This window comes from Phalacrocorax carbo, chromosome 1, assembly GCF_963921805.1.
Source record: "Phalacrocorax carbo chromosome 1, bPhaCar2.1, whole genome shotgun sequence".
Lineage (NCBI taxonomy): Eukaryota > Metazoa > Chordata > Aves > Suliformes > Phalacrocoracidae > Phalacrocorax > Phalacrocorax carbo.
The window spans coordinates 57,222,844-57,238,496 of NC_087513.1; the positions used below are offsets into that span (position 1 = coordinate 57,222,844).

Genomic DNA, 15,653 nt, shown 5'->3' on the forward strand with positions numbered 1-15,653 from the left:
GAGGAGGGCGGGGCGGGGGGCAGGGGGGCGGGGCGGCGCGGGCGGGCGGGATTATTATGGGCTGTGGGCGCCGCCGCTGAGGAGCAGCAAGATGGAGCTGTCTGCAGTGGGGGAGCGCGTCTTCGCCGCCGAGTCCATCATCAAGCGGCGCATCCGAAAGGTGAGGGGGGGCCGCCCGCGGCGGGGACGGTGGAGCGGCCGCGGGGTTCCCCCGCTCCCCGCCGCCAGGCCCCAGCCGCTCCGCTCGCCGGCCCGCCGGGCCCCTGCCTCATACATACACCACCCCCCCACCCGTCTTCCCCCTTCCCTTCTTCCCCCGTGTGTTGCAGGGTCGCATCGAGTACCTGGTGAAATGGAAAGGCTGGGCCATCAAGTGAGTGCATCCCGCCGGGGGGCCGCCGCCCGCCCCCGCCCGCGCCGCCCTGCGGGGGCCGCCCCCGGGGCTGCGGGGGTGGGGGGCATGGGACGGCTTTGCGGGGGGTGTGTGTGAGGGGGTTTGGGCGCTAACCCCTCGGCTTGTCGTGTGTCCGTCTCCCCCCCGCTGCCCGCGCCCCGGCAGGTACAGCACCTGGGAACCCGAGGAGAACATCCTGGACTCCCGCCTCATCGCTGCCTTCGAGCAGAAGTGAGTGTTCACCCCCGCCCGGGCTGGGGGGGCTGCTGCAGGTTTGGCTTCGGGTGGGCGAGCGGGAAAGGGCATCCGGGCTCCCTGCTCTTTTTTCTTCTTCTTTTTTTTTTTTTTTTAATCAAACTTTTATGCTTCTGTTTCCCTTTGGGAAAAGTTTTAACTTCTTGACAAATTTGACTCCCTAAAGGGAACGAGAACGTGAGCTGTATGGGCCCAAGAAGAGAGGACCTAAGCCCAAAACTTTTCTCCTGAAGGTAACTCTTATTTAAATAACTTAGGCCTAGACAAATGTCTCTCAAACCTTGCTGGTTTGTACCCTTGGAAGGACTGGACTTTCAAGTCACTTGTGCCTGCTGCCTGGCTCTGGGAACGTGGAGGCAACCCACGGGAAGGCGGGTGGGGGGCAGGAACGCAAAAGCGTGTGAGGGGAGAGCATGTGTGCGTGCGACGGGTGCCCCAGCAGGACAGTTGGTACACGCGGATGTGCACGGTGAGGCTGCAATCTCTTTTCCAGTATCCTTTCTCTCTTTACTGCCTTCTGCTGCCGCAGTGGAGAGCTATCCTGCCCCGCTCCCTCTTCCTTCAGTAGCCTATTCCATCCAGTCCGTGCCCCGCAACTTAGCAGCATGCTGAGCAATCGGGCAGCTGTGGCGGGAATCCTGCTGCCACTTGCACTCGTCCAACTGTGTTTCGGGATGTAGGTGCTCCACAAGAGTTTCATAAAGGGTTCATGTTTTGGTCTGTAAACTGCAGGCTTGTTTTGCTCTTTTTTTTTTGGGGGGGGGGGGGGGGGGGGGGGATGGGGTGGGAGGGACGAGTGTTCCACCTCTGTATAGGATAGCGGCTGAAGTTTCCAGTTCCCTTGTGACAGACCCAGCATCTCTGCAAGAAAGTATTGTAGTATCTCTGCTTGCTTGTAGTGGTGAGTGAGGAAGATAATCCCTAGTGCAGGCCCCCCCCATTTTTTTTGCTTTCTGGATTTTTAAATTAAGAAATCTGGTGTCTTTACATTGCTAACATCAATTTATGTCGCATATGTGATCACTGTGGGAGCTCTGTGGATTTATTAGTCTATAGACAAAACTCCTTGCCTTGTTCCCCTCTTACTCCCCTTCCTCTCCAACTATCTCAATCTCAGACTTCAAATTATTGTAGAAACACAACACACCTTTGTACAGTTAAGACAGATGAGTGAGTTCACAGCTTCCCTGGTTCTGATGCGATATAAAGCCCTATAACAGCCACGGTGGACCCTGTGGTAAGGCATCACTATCACTAAGTCATCCTATGGCTTTGGGCAAGTCATTTAGCCTTTGTGCGTGTTTTCCCATCTGTGAAACAGGTTAATACTTCCCTTTGCCTGACAGCGGTAGGAGCTTTACTCAAGTCAGTGCAGCACTTTAACCGTATGAGCACCAGAAAGAGCAGTGAGGGGTAGGGTGTCACCTCTCCTCTGCTTTAAGAGGATGTAACGAAGCGCACAGAAGAAATGTGGGAGCAGGCGTATTCTGATGCTCTGAGTAAAACCCAGGGGACTGCGGTAATCCTCGGAAAGTCCTGTTGATGGAACTGTCCTCCTCCCCCCTCGTTGCCTGTTTTTTCTGCTAACAGTTTTCTGTATCTGCAGACCGAGAACTACAAACATAACTGATATGTACCACCTCTTACTCTTTATTCATGGAAACTAGACTAGTTGGTTTTTCTCTTTCTGGCAGTCATGCATTAAATGAAACCCTTGTGTTTAGGTTTCCAACAATGCAGAGGAACACTTAAAGGGAAACCACCAGCTTAAAATAGTTCTCTGCTTGAATTTAAAAATACTGGTATTTGTAACACCTGACATTGTTCAGAGTGGTGGAGAAGTGTTTATGCTGTGCTTTTAACATTGCTGTGTGTAACCAGTTTTTCTTTTTGATTCTGAACATGATACGGTGAAATCCACTGCCAACTTTTCACTCATTTGAAAAAACAAAATCAACCTCCAAACTCAAAACCCACTCACTCCTCCTCTTCTCCCCTTGCCCTTTAAAAACCCCCTAAACTTGGAACCTGAATTATTCAGCAGCATCTTTTGAATCATGTCCCTGACACGTTTCTGTGGCACATCTTCCTTCTGCCAGCTTCTCAAATGCTACTGAAAAACCGTAGGCTTGTGGAGTTGGCTTGGTACTTTGTAGAAGATGGATCGCGATAGGGAGCGAGATGAGCTCTCCTGAAGGCTGGTGCCACGTTGTAGGAGAGGCTGGCAGGGCAGAGCGCTGGCACTGCTGCTTGATTTGTGGCTCTATTAGTGCTCTGACTTGCTGCTTTCTGTGACTTGGGACCCTACACTGAAAATAACACCCCAAGCCAGGCAGCAAGAAGTGACCCTATCTCAGCTCACCCTATCTGAACTTGTTAGAGCTTTGTTCAGGCAAACCAGTAGCAATGCAACTGTGGCTAGAAATGCAGCTGAGACCAGCGTTATAGTCTGTGTCGTATGCATATCTCTGTCAAATCTTCTGATCTGCTGAAGATGTGGGTTTGACCTCTGCTAGCCCTGCAGCACTGGCCCTGCTGTGGGAGGAGTGGGATTCAGTTCTACCTCATGCATTGCCAGTGATGTTTTAGGTTCTTTCAGCTGCAGAATCTCTTGACAGTGAAAATTTCGGAAGCAGAGAAAGAAATTTGATTCTTGTGTCCCAGAGAGAATCTTTGGAGTTGGCAGTTAGAATGATATTATTTTTGATTTGTTAACAGATTAGGCCTGAATGCAATAATGTTTAAACAGGAGTCTGGCCTAGGACTACTTTGGTTGACTAGTCTGTCCTTGACTCAGTGGCTTGCTAGGATTTTTCATGTGTGTCGGTGCTTAAAACTTAGGCTTCTGACTCTGCAGTAAGACATTGGAATAAGTGTCTCGATACGCTGCTCGGTCCCCTGGTTTGTGTGGGTGTTTTAGTTTGCAGTTGGGGCTAGGTTCATCCTGGGATTAGCTCTCAGAAGCTACAGATAGGCACCCAGGGGGGTTTGCAGAAAGCATTCCAGGAGGTTAGTGGCCCATGCCTCTGGAAAAGCTTTGAAAAGCTGCATCTTCAGCCACCTGCTGCCTTTGTAAGCCAGGCTGCTGTTGCCGAGAGCTGTCTAACACTTGCGCTTTTGATCAGACTGCAAAGGGAAATTACAGTTCAGGCTTTGTAATACCACTATCAAGATGGCCGGTGTTGAAAATGACCCCTGCAAACTTCAACTGCAAAGTTTTGGGCAGGAAATGGGTCTTTATCCTCTGCATACTAGGGGCAAACTTTCCCACAGCTGAGATCAAGCTTGGCGGGAGGTTGTAATTCTTGGGAGGCTGCTGGTATGCCGCAAGCTTTGTGCGGAGAGTATGGGAAGCGGAGTCCTTGCTCTGAAACGGGCAGTGCTGTACGTAAGGCTCACCTTACTACTTGGGTGTCTGGCAGAAGTCATCCTTGAGGTCAGGCCCTTCAGCTACAGGTCGGAATAGAAGCTGGTGTGAGGTTAGAAAGAAACATAACACATGCTATAGTGATATTCCTCTTTTTCCCTGCTCTGTTTGCTCTTTTTATTTTGCTTTTCCCTCAGCACTCTGCTGAAAGGAATGCAAAACTCGCCAACTAATCTAATAAAGTCTAGCAAGTGCTGTTAAGAGACAGAGCTTGATCTGCAAGCTCAGTGGGTGGCTAGCAAAGACCCCTACTTGGGGTGGCTGTAAATACTACGGTGAAAAGACTGGAGATGGCTAATGGGGAGGAAGAAGTAATGGAGAGCAGAGTAAGGAAGAGCCTTAGTTGTGGGGGGGCACGGGAAGAAGGGGCTGAGCAGCATGGTGTTCTGTCTCTTCGCCCTTCCTTGAACTCTAAAGTTGGAGTTGGGTTTCTTTTGATCTCCTCCCTGTTCGTAAATTATCCCCAAGCGGTTTGAAAACAGACCGTTCCCCTTTGTAGCATTTTGTTCCCCATCCAATAGGGAAACTTTAGTTTATGGCAGTGTTGCTTGGGAGAACTGTGCTATGAACTGGCTTGCTGTTGCCTTGTCACTTGGAAGACTGCAGAAGAAAGAGGGCGATAAAAAGGCAGAATGGCAGCCAAAAAGGGGAAAGAAGAGCTCTTGCGAATGCTGTTTGGAGCAAGGACTGTGGGAATGCAGGTGGAGAATAAAAGACAAAGCAGAACCAGTAATTTATGAGAGTAGTGCTACTATGGTGCAGCAGTGCTACTGGAAATGACTTGATTTTGAAATAATTAACTAGAAATCAGTTGCCTTACAAGGCCTTTTTTTTAGTGGTGTGGGGTTTTTTTTCTTCCAAATTGCAGAGGTTTTGATACAAATCAGGTAAGAGAGGCTTTTCTAAGCACGTGTCCATGTACGTGCTTGTGTGCCTCAGTGCGTTAAGGGAATGAATGAACAAATATGCTTGCTGGGCCTCAAGGGACATTTATTCAGAAATAGTAGGGAACAGGGGAGATATATATTAGTTCCCAGGGGCAATGAGGGAAAGCTGTACAAGCTAAATAAAGGTGATATGTATCCCAAAAGGGAAGGGGGGGAAGGGAAGCAATCCCGGCAATTGCCTTGCTCTCGTGACAGAGCACTGCAGCAAGACTCCAGAAGCTGCATCCTGATGTAGGCTGAGCTGTAAGCAGAGAGTGAATTACTTGTATACATGCTGAATACCTCTTCAGCAGTGAGCAAATCCTGCAGGTGAAAATGGCAAAACCCAGAGAGGTGGTTTCTATTTAGAAAACTTCTGAGTTAAGTAGCAAACTGCGGTGACACAGCTGAAAGGATTAAACAGGTTTGTTTTTCAAAGACCTCATGCTCATACGGTTGGTGAGCATGAGATCAAGTAATGGATCTGTAGCAGGGAGAAGTGTGTTTCCAGCAGACAAAACTGAATGCTGAGTCTTCTCCAAACCAGATGTAGCAAGTTACTTAATGTAAATTTGGAAGCAGGAGAAGGAGAGCCCAGAAAACGTACTGTCCTCTGCAGGAGGACAGAGTTTGAGTTTGTATAGTCGATGCCTGAATACACCCGATCCTGTGGTAGGAATACTGAGCTTTGCAAGTGAGAGGGCTCTGGGGGCTGGTCTTAGATAAAGCATCTGATACTATTTTTCTTGAAACCCTGCCTGGAAAAACAAGCTCAAGGTAAGCTGAATATTTGCATGTTGCTCTTTGGAACTCATGTTGAAGCTGGTCACTGGGGACAGCAGTGTAGCAACTGGGTGGGGACTCTTGGGTTGCAGCTTACCCTCTCTTAATCTGGGGAAAGAGGCAGGTGGTGTGTATGTAGTCTACCTGGAGACTACTGAAACTAGAGTTTAATAAATGCAGAGAGCTGAAACATGAGTTAGAAACGGCTTCAGCCTTGAGGAGGTGCCCCAGAAATGAGTGGAAACAGATAGCAAGTGAAGGAGGCCTAGTGGTTCTGGCACACTGGAAAAGTCCTAGCCATGGACCAGGGCTCTATGCTAGCTGCTGTGTAAGCACAGAACCAAGACAGGTGTCTCTCTCAAAACAGGGCAGGAGCTGATTAACGTGCACAGGCTGAGAAAGGAAAATTGGCAGGCTTATGGAAATGGCCGGGCAGTGACCATCCCAGCATTATTGCTTTTCATTTAATGTGGTTGATGGGAGGCTTTGAGGAATTTTGGCATGCATGAGGCAGCTGTGGCTCAGGGCAGATGTGGGGGGGAGGCCTGCTTCTGTTTCACTTGGGTGATGGAAGGCAGCACTGGGGGCAGGCAGTAATTAGGCTCTACTCTGAGCAGAGGGGGCAGAACCCCTTACTCCAAGGGGTGATTACAGGGTAGTGAATTAATCCAGAAAACATGCAGTGTTGGCAGCGGGGGAGGCCCTGAAGGATGGCTGCGTCTATCTGCTGAAGCTGTGGATCAAGGATTTTTACCCATGCATCTGCCTGTACCCTCTGCCTGGCTTCCCAGTCCTGTATTTTGGAATGGGACATTGTGTTGCACTTGCTCTCTGCTGAGAGTGGTAAATTGGCAAGAAGCCCAAAGCACAAGAGCAGCAATGCTGGAAGGGCTGGCTGTGGTGGGGAAGGGTGAGGGGGGAAAGGAAGAATGAAACTGTTAATCCAGGCTGTGCTGGTATGTAATGTCAGAAAGCAAACTGTAGCTTGTCCTGGTGTCTGCCAGCTGCTTCAGAGGGACCTGTGAAGACAGGGGTCAAGCACAGCCCTAGATGTGCATCTGTCTGTGCCTGTGACCTCCTGATGGGATCTGTGGGGTCTCTAAGTTGTGCATCACTGGGATGGGAGGGGGAGAGTTGTACACAGTGTGGGGTTCATCTGGTGCTGCTGCTGTGCTCCAGCTTGTAGGATGCCTGGGATGGGAACTGTGTCTAACTTAATTTTCTGAACAGTTTGGGGCATGGAGTAGTGCATGAGGCTGAGCAAAGAGAAACTAGCTGGACACGGATGCTTCCTGCTACAGCAGGGCATGTCGAGGTTTGGGCTGCAGATGCTTCCTTCTAGCTAGGTGAAACAGCCCTGTACAGCCCAGGGTTAATGTGGAGAGTGTCTGTGCCTGCCTTGATAGTCATGTTACTCATCCCTCTTTCTTTGTCAGTCAGCTAATTGAGAGTCTAGCGTCCCTGGTGCAGGTGAGCCTTCAGTCTGCATTTTTCACATACAGCTGAGAAGGAGGCCTCATCTTTGCAGTCATTTTAAAGCCAGGATACAAGTAGTACTGCAGGGCATGATCCAGCATTAGCCAGGGAGGAACAAAATGTCTTCACATCTGTTTTCTGCTCGTTCAGGATCTTCTGCAGTTCCCATGGGGATGTCGGTGGGAGAAGAGGGTCACTGGGTGACGACAAAGTTCTGGGGATATAGGGTCAGGGCTTTGAGTTTACTGTGCAAGAGCTGGCCCAGGCCCCTCGCTTAGATCTGTTAGATCCCTGCCTTTACAGGCACATTTTTTTCCCCAGGCGTTTCTCTGGTAGGAGGCACAGCCTGCAGGGTGACAAAGGAGATGGTGTTGGGAGTGCTTAAGCTCTTAGCTGGCAAGAAGCCATCTGGATCTTGGCGTGTGCTAGGGGGCAACGGGATGGAAAAGTTGGGGAGGAAAAGCAGCTGTCTTCTAGCACTGCAGTTCTTGTTGTGCCCACGAGATGGGGGAAGCGGCTCACTAGATGGGCAATCAGAGGGGGGGCTTGCCTGTCCCCTCCAGGCCTGGCTGACTTCTGCCTCGGACCGCTGCTGAGAAGGAATAAGGAAGGGGGTTTCTTTGGGCAAGAAGCAGGGTGCAGGTGCGAGGCTGACCCCTACAAGCAACTGTGCTCTGACAAGGGGTGAGGTAAGAATATGCTCTGGGTTTCTATGCCCACAGGGTCTTCAGGTCATACTGCCTCAGCTTACCAACAAAACTGTTAGTCCTGCTGTCAGAAAATGTTCCTGTCTCTGGTGCATGAACCAGTACAGGTTTTGGCATTCTCTCCAAGCAACAGAAGAGCTTATAAGTCTTGTTCCCCTGCCCTGGCTCTCAGGGGGGACTGGCACCGAGCAGTTGAATCAGTGCTGTTCATGCTTTGTGTTGTTAGTAGGTTTCAAACAAGTGTGGTGTTCAAAAGGACAAGGCAGTCTTTTTGGAGATGCAGTTAAACTTGACTTGAGTTCCAACTGGCCTGGTCTCTGGCTTTAAACACTGGACCTTGCTCCCACAGCAGAGTAAGGATAAAAAACTTGCTTGTGGTCTCTGGTTAAAATTAAGCTTCAGATCTCTGCATTTGTTGTGTTTAGTTAAGACAGCTCTGTCAGGCCATCCTCACGTGCCTCCACCTGTGTTCCTCAAGACCCCCTTCTACTGCGCTTCCCAGAGCAGATGAGTCTGGTTGTGGGAGGGGAAGAGCAAACTGGATGCATTACTCTTCCTCTCCCCATTCTCATGCTCATTTTGTAGAGGACTGATACAGTCCCCTGTCTTGTGACTAGTACATAATTTTGGATGCTAACTCAACGCTAACAGCCCCAGTGCCTCGGAGGACATTTGCTTGGTTGGCTGACAGTGGAGGGTTGTGCATGTTGCCTGATGATGACTTGAGTGGGGGGAGGCCTTGGAAGCCTTTAACTGTAACCCTGAAATGTGGCCGGAGGGTGGCAGTTTCTTCCTGGGGGGGAAGCACGTGTCAACAGTGGCACTGCCTAGGGGGTAATTGACTGCCCAAAAAGGGTGTAGAAGCACCCCATGCTTGTATGGGGGCTGGGCAGTGGCTCTTAATAGTCCATAAGTGTGTATGTGTGCTTGTCATTAATGTGATGGCATTCTTGTCCAGAGGTGAGTGATGCACGATTTGAGATTTGGCTGCACCTAGGCTTCTTCTCTGACCCTGTTTTTCTTCTCTCTCCCCACCACCGCAGGCTCGGGCCCAAGCGGAGGCCCTCCACATTGGGGATGTACACTTTTCTGTCAAGCCTGGTTCCAGCACCTCCTCTCCCAAGCTCCACTCCAGCGCTGCGGTGCACCGGCTCAAGAAAGACATCCGGCGATGCCACCGCATGTCCCGGCGCCCCCTGCCCCGTCCAGACCCCCAGAACGGCGGGAGTGTGGGTGGCGGGGCAGGCATCCGTCCTCCCGTCTCGCCCTTCTCGGAGACCGTCCGCATCATCAACCGTAAGGTGAAACCCCGCGAGCCCAAACGCAGCCGCATTATTCTCAACCTCAAAGTCATTGACAAAGGTGGGAAGCCAGCCAACGGGGCCGGGGGCCTGGCTCGGCCCAAGATCCCATCCCGAAATCGTGTCATTGGCAAGAGTAAAAAGTTCAGCGAGAGTGTTCTCCGCACCCAGATCCGTCACATGAAGTTTGGCGCCTTTTCACTCTACAATAAGCCGTCTGCTGCACCTGCCCCCTCTCTGGAGGGCAAAGGGGAGGCTGAAGGCTCCCAGGCAGCCCCCTGTGGGCTCATTATGGGCTCTACCCCCTATGATGCCCCCAGCTCCAGCTCCTCCGGCTGCCCATCACCTGCTCCCCACTCCTCCTCTGACCCTGATGATTCCCCTCCAAAGCTGCTTCCTGAGACCCTCAGCCCAGCCGTCCCTGACTGGCGCGAGTCAGAAGTCCTCGACCTCTCGATCCCACCAGAGTCAGCCGCCACCAGCAAGCGTTCTCCCCCAGGAGGGTGCAGCAGCGGGCAGACACCTTCCTTGTCCCTTTCCTCTTCTGACCCGGAGCAAGAGGCTGGCGACTGGCGTCCCGAGATGTCCCCTTGCTCTAACGTGGTGGTCACGGATGTCACCAGCAACCTTCTCACTGTCACCATCAAGGAGTTCTGCAATGCGGAGGATTTTGAGAAGGTGGCGGCGGGCGGTGGTGGCAGCGGAGGCAGCAAGTGAGCAGCCAGGTCCCCCTGCTCCAGGGGCATGGGGGGAGCTCTACCTGCGAGAAGTCATGGTGCGAATGGCTGTCCTTAGTTCTCTCCTTCTCCCCTTGGCTGTCCCTCTGCCCTCACTGCCACCCTTCCTCCTCCTTTCCCCCACCCACTCCCTCTTGCCTGGAGGCTGGAGCGTGTCAGTGGGGCAGAGCGGGGGCACCCACCATTCTTGGGTGTCACTGCTGCTGGGAGGAGGCAGGGAGGGTCGTGGTGGGGCTCGGGAGTGGTTGTTTGTCCTTGAATGTGTTGTCGTCCAACGGGCGGTGGAGCCTTTGGGGATGAGGGATGGGTGAGCATGTGTCTGTGTGCCCGTGAGGGTGGTGGGGAAGGTGCTCTTCTTCCTCCTTCCCCTTCCATCTTTGACAAAAACTGAAGAGGACCTCCAGACCCTTGAGGGGAGGATGTAAGAGGATTGAAGCCCTCGCCCATGCCCCCCAAGCCTTCTCCCACAATGTGCATGCAGTCTCTTCCATTCCTGTGTTTTCCACTTGCCATGACTCCAATCCTGCCGTCCTTCCCCTTCTTGGCCTGTGGCCTGGATCTGCTGTCTTCCATGCTGTTCTCATGGCAGTGGCTGATCCAGATGCCCCCAGACCAAAGGGGAGAGGGGCAGGTGAAGTGTCATGCTTGGAAGGTGCTTGAGGCAAAGCTGGGGTGGTAGGGGGGTGCCCCATGCAGCATATGCCCCATATTGGCTTCCTGTTTCCTTTGACTATTGGTGCTACCTTGGCAGTTGTATGGGTACTTTCAGATGGCCTGGTCCCTTTTCTGCTGCATCTTCCAACTTGCTCAGCTTTGCAGGGGGAAGGGAAGAAAAGGGGTTTCTGCTTCTGGCCCAGATCTTCCTCCTGGTGTTCATCACTTGCACTTGCCTGGGGGAAGAGGGCATGAAATGCCCTTCCCCGGCCTTTCTGTGGTGGAAGTGGAGTGGGCCGTGCATCCATCCTTCGGGTCAGGGAAGATACGCTGACAGCGTGATGCTGCCCCAGCTGGGTGGGGCTGGTCTCCCGCCTTACATGTAGGCTTCCTCCAACCCTTTTTGCTTCCCCTGCTCCCTCGGAAGGATGGATGGATACTAAGGTGGATCATTTGTTCTTCCTGCTTCCTTTCATCTCTCCTGCTCTCCCTTCCTTGTGGTGGATGGCCTGGACGAGGGTTCCCCTCTGTCATTTCAGCATCTGAAACAGCCCTTACAACTGTCAACCAAAGGTGCTAATAAGAAATAACTGTCTCTTTTGCATTGTATGCATGTGCACTGGATCTCTTCCCCAAGAGCTCCCGTGTGCTGATCTAGAAATTCCTTCTTTTTGCCCCTTGCAAGTAGGAGCGAGCAAGACCACAGCTTGCCGTTCTTTAACCACAGCTCCCTCTTTCCCTGACCACCCTTATTTACATCCAAAATAAGCTCTCTCTTTCTCCCGCCATTTCTGGCTTTCTCCATTTCTGTATGGGTCCTAAGCTTCTCGGTGAGATGCCATTCTTTTGCTCTTCCTTCTCCCCCTACTGGCATAGGGCTCAGCCTGTAGAGGCAAGGAAAAGTGGTGCTGATTAATCAGTGGGAGAGCCTCACCCTCTCAGCCCTGTCCCCTCTATTTGGGATGGGGCAGAGGGGTATCACTTCTACATAACATGCTGCAAGAGGTGAAAAGGGTGGAAAAAATACCCCGTGCCAGGGCTCACCTACTTAGAAACCTGACCTGGGCGGGTGAACACAAGTGGAATTGGCCCCTCTGGTGCTTCCACACAAGGATACTCTGGAGCCACCGGCTCCAAGGATTGTTCTCGTGTGGAGTAGTGATTTTGTGGTTGCAGTGGTCTGAGGGTAGAAGGAAGGCAGTTTCTGGGAGAGAGGCAATATTTGTTTGCCCAAGCGGTGTCATTGGGGCGGTAGAGGGTTAGACCAGCTTCTGACCTTAATTAGGGCTTCTGTGCCCAAAGCTTGTCTTCTCCCTGCCTCCAGCGCTTGGGTTGGTGTAATAAAACCTTTGCTGCCCTCCCCATAAGCCTTGCCTCACAGCAGGTTGAATTCAGAGCCATGGGGCACTGTGAATTCACACCAGTTGTGGCTCGGTATCTGTGCAGACAGTCCGAGGGGGATTCCAGGTGCTGATAGCACCACCCTTTGCACACCTCTTTCTTTTTCTTTCCTTGGTTGAAGATCTTAGTGGACTCTGGGGATGCCGTTGCATTCACAGGTGAAGCTAGGGGCAGGGAGAAAGAGACTTCCCCAATCCATTCACCAAGCTAAGGCTTCCTATAACTTGTTGGACTTGTGTGCGTGTCTGTATTAATACCTGCCTGTATTTTCGTGTCTTTTTTTCTTGCATCTTTCCTGTGCCTGGCACACCCGGGGATCCCTTACTTTAGCATAGCCTATCCATTTGACTGCGGCTTCAAAGATGAGCAGTTTGTAGGCGTAGGGAAAAGCTCGCTCTTAGGGATATAGCGAGGAGATTCTTCTCTGTTTTTTCCCCCCTTCTCAACAAGGATTATTCTGTGGCTGTGAGATAAGAGGAGCTTATTTGTGGGGTGGATGCAAACCGGCCAGTCACTTTAGGTTGTTAAGTTACTGTTTGGTGTGTATGTGGTGATGTGTTTTGTTTCGTGGTATTGAGGTTCTGAAAAAAAATTGAAGCGTTTAAGTGGGAGATAAAAGGGAAATTTAATAGGAAACTCTTGATGTGTTTTGGCCAAGATGTGTTCACTTGGCAGAATTCTTTTCCCCAGTGTCTCTTGTATGGTGTTCTGTGGGGGCAGGGGACAGGAATTGTTTAATCGAAGGGTTTTTGCCTTTCTCCAGAGTGACAAGCAAGGGGACTGTCTGAAGAGCAAAACAGTGGGTCGTTGTAGGGATACTCCATGAGGACCTTCTTCTTGTGGTGAGGAGATGAGGGGACTTGTTGTGGCAGAGGAACTCGTGCAGTAGATCCTCTTTGTGGAGGAAGAAAGGAATAGGATCCGGCTTGCAGACACAGCTCGACTGCTTGTGTGACAAATCTCTCCCTGGATGGGTCACCAGGTGGGAACCAAACCCTGAACCTCTAGATCCGAAATGAGGATCCTGTGCTGTTTTGAGTTAGAGGTCTGCTAACTCGAATGCAGCCTCAAGTTCCCTCAGGTGGATGAGCCACTTGAGGCTGACTAACCTACCTTCGTATTCACGTGGGTTACACTCTTCCTTCTGAATTTTTGCCCTTACTCCTTAATGGAGATGGGAAGAAAGATTTATCCATGCCCTTTAAAAAGGGTGTGGGATTGAGGGAGGAGTTTATCTGAAAGTATCCCCTTCCCTTCCCCATAACCCCTAGGGAAAAAAACAAACCAAACAGGGAAATATTCTCTGTGTCTGTGCCATGTTTGTTCTCTTGTCGTTGTGTTTTTAGAGGAGATTTTATGATGGAGTGGAAAAAGTGAAATGATTAGTTTTGCATAAAAAAAGAAAAGTTTAAAAAAAATTTCTACAGGGAGAGAGCGAGAGAGAGAGTTTAAAAATTAATAATAAATGCAGTGATTGCACAAACTGTAGTGGTATTAGATGGTCCTTAGAGAAAAGAGTATTTTGTAGTATTGAAGCATGTGTGTCTGGGATGGTGTTTGACTTGCTTGAACTGGAGGGAAAGGCATTCTGGGACTAAGCAGCGATCTCTGAGCTGAAAAGGCAAGTTGCATGTTGGAGGAACCCTGTCTACAAACCCTTCCCGTCCTTGCCTCCCAAGTGTTGGAGTGAGTTCCCTTCCCTTCCATACCTCTCCTGTGAGCTAAGGTGGAGTCTCCCAAGTGGTTTTCTGGCCGAGCGGCCCTCAGAAATGGCCGGTTGCGTTCTGCCAGAACGTGGATCAGGCCACCAACATGGAAACAGTTGACTGACTTTGCATGCACAGCAAGCTGCTAAGATTTGGGGTTGGCATGTACCTTTCCTGCCAAGTCTCTGCTGTCTCTTCTCTTTTCCCTCCCCCATATCCAAGCAGGATTAAACATGGTGGGCTTATCTCCCAGGAAGCAGATAGGCCTCCCCTCCTTAGGGTCTCTTAGCTTCTTCCAGCGTCAGGTGGGGAATGGCATTTTTCTGTATAGGATTCACCACATCAGGACAGAGAACCAAGTTCCATCTGTATGTAGTCTGGTGTCCCATCCGTGACAGTAGTCAAATCTTCAGAGGCAGAGAGAGAGCTGCCTTGTGTGCTCCAGGGTGTTGCCAAGTGAGGCATACCCTCTTTTTAAGACCAGCAAATGCTGGAGGTTTTTAGGGTGGGGAGGGGAGCACCCTCACAGGGCTGTGTTCAGGTAGGGCTGCTGCCTTCTGCTCCAGCTTCCAGCGGGGTGGCGGGGAAGAGTTGTCTGAATGTTTCTTCCAAGCAAGGAGGCAGCTCTTGCATGCTGGCTTCCCCATCAAAGATGTCTCTGCTGGGCATTCATCTGGTGCATAGGAGTGACTTCAGGGAAGAGGGAAGCCACCAGATGTTGGTGTCTGAGCAGGAGGTGGCGGGCAGGCGATGCTAGGACAGCTTTTCTTATATGGACTTCTCTGGTGCCCTTGGCTTTGCAGTGGCAGGTGACAGATGTCTCTGCCTCCCATAGCCTGGGCTGCTCTTGGGAACTTCTCCTCCCTCTGCCCATCAAGCTCTGTCAGTGCTTCCCACAGCCTTCAGCTTGGAGTGGTGGCCTCCTGTCTCATGCTCTCTTTTCTTCTCGCTGAGCAGAGCGGGACTGGGGAGGCGTGAAGCTAATGAGATGCAAGCTCCTTTTGGGATGGAAGACAGAGAAACAGAGTGTGGCGAGCAGGCCCAGCTGTGGTGAGCCACTGCTTAATTTCTGCTTTCAAAACAGAAAGGGAGCATTTCTCTGTGTCTCCCCTTACCCAAGTTCCTAGGGAGATTTTATGAAACAAAACAAAACAAAAACCCCAACCACAGTCCTGCTTTTTACCAGGTAGGAGCTGTCTCTGAGCTGAGTCTTCCTAGGGATTTCACTCCCTTTCCCAGCCCCTCTTTGTAGAGGAGGCTTTGGCAGCTCCCAGTGTTTGGAGATGATCACCTTCCTGGGGAACCTCCTGGCAGAAAGAGGTTGCCATGCTGAAGGATGGTGTCCCAAGTCCCCCACGCTTCTGCCCACCCCAGGTCACGGCAATAGCGGGGCTGCTTGGGAGCAGATTCCTTCTTCCCAGGGAGGTGTAACAAACCTGGAGTGCGTGTCTGGCTAAGTGCTTATTTTCCCCCCCCCACCTCCTTCCCCACCTCCTGACAAGACCTTTTCCTCCTTGCCTGGCGCATCCTTTTACTCCAATGTCGCTTGCTTTTGCTGCATTTTTCAATTGCCCAATAATCGTGCAAGAGCTGGGATCTTATTTACTTTTTATATATAAATATATAAATATAAAAGAAAACCTCTCCCCTCCCCTTGTTACCCCCCGTCTCACCCACCACCCCGCACACAGCCTTCCTGGTCTCTGCTCTGAAGGTGGCGTGCTGTAGAGGGTTGATTTGGGGCTGGGAATTTGGTGCCTCCTGGGTTGTGTTCCTTGGTTTGCCGTGGCCTTTCTGCCAGCTGTGTTGCTGCCCTGTGCCTCCGTCTCACTCGTGCGAAGGGGGTGGTGGGTGGAGGGGACCATCCTGCTGAGGGTGCTGGCAGC

The 15,653-nt window shown here is 51.4% G+C and overlaps 1 protein-coding gene across 2 annotated transcripts; it reads left to right on the plus strand.

Annotated features, from left to right (window-relative positions):
• Positions 1-29: 29 nt before the first annotated feature.
• CBX6 (chromobox 6) lies at positions 30-14,925 on the plus strand. Of its 2 annotated transcripts, none has more exons than XM_064454148.1 (5): positions 30-160; positions 330-373; positions 560-625; positions 816-882; positions 9,012-14,925. In XM_064454148.1, the coding sequence occupies exons 1-5, from the start codon at positions 92-94 to the stop codon at positions 9,984-9,986; spliced, it is 1,221 nt and encodes a 406-aa protein (XP_064310218.1). In that variant the 5' UTR covers positions 30-91; the 3' UTR covers positions 9,987-14,925. The 2 variants fall into 2 exon arrangements, with proteins under 2 accessions (XP_064310218.1, XP_064310228.1); XM_064454158.1 differs by having other exon boundaries at positions 9,066-14,925.
• Positions 14,926-15,653: the final 728 nt, after the last annotated feature.

Bases quoted from the DNA above. Each gene is read 5' to 3' on its own strand.
- CBX6 (XM_064454148.1), top strand. From the start codon at position 92: ATGGAGCTGTCTGCAGTGGGGGAGCGCGTCTTCGCCGCCGAGTCCATC. The intron at 161-329 runs GTGAGGGGGGGC...CGTGTGTTGCAG, and splicing joins TCAAGCGGCGCATCCGAAAG to GGTCGCATCGAGTACCTGGT. The intron at 374-559 runs GTGAGTGCATCC...GCGCCCCGGCAG, and splicing joins TGGAAAGGCTGGGCCATCAA to GTACAGCACCTGGGAACCCG.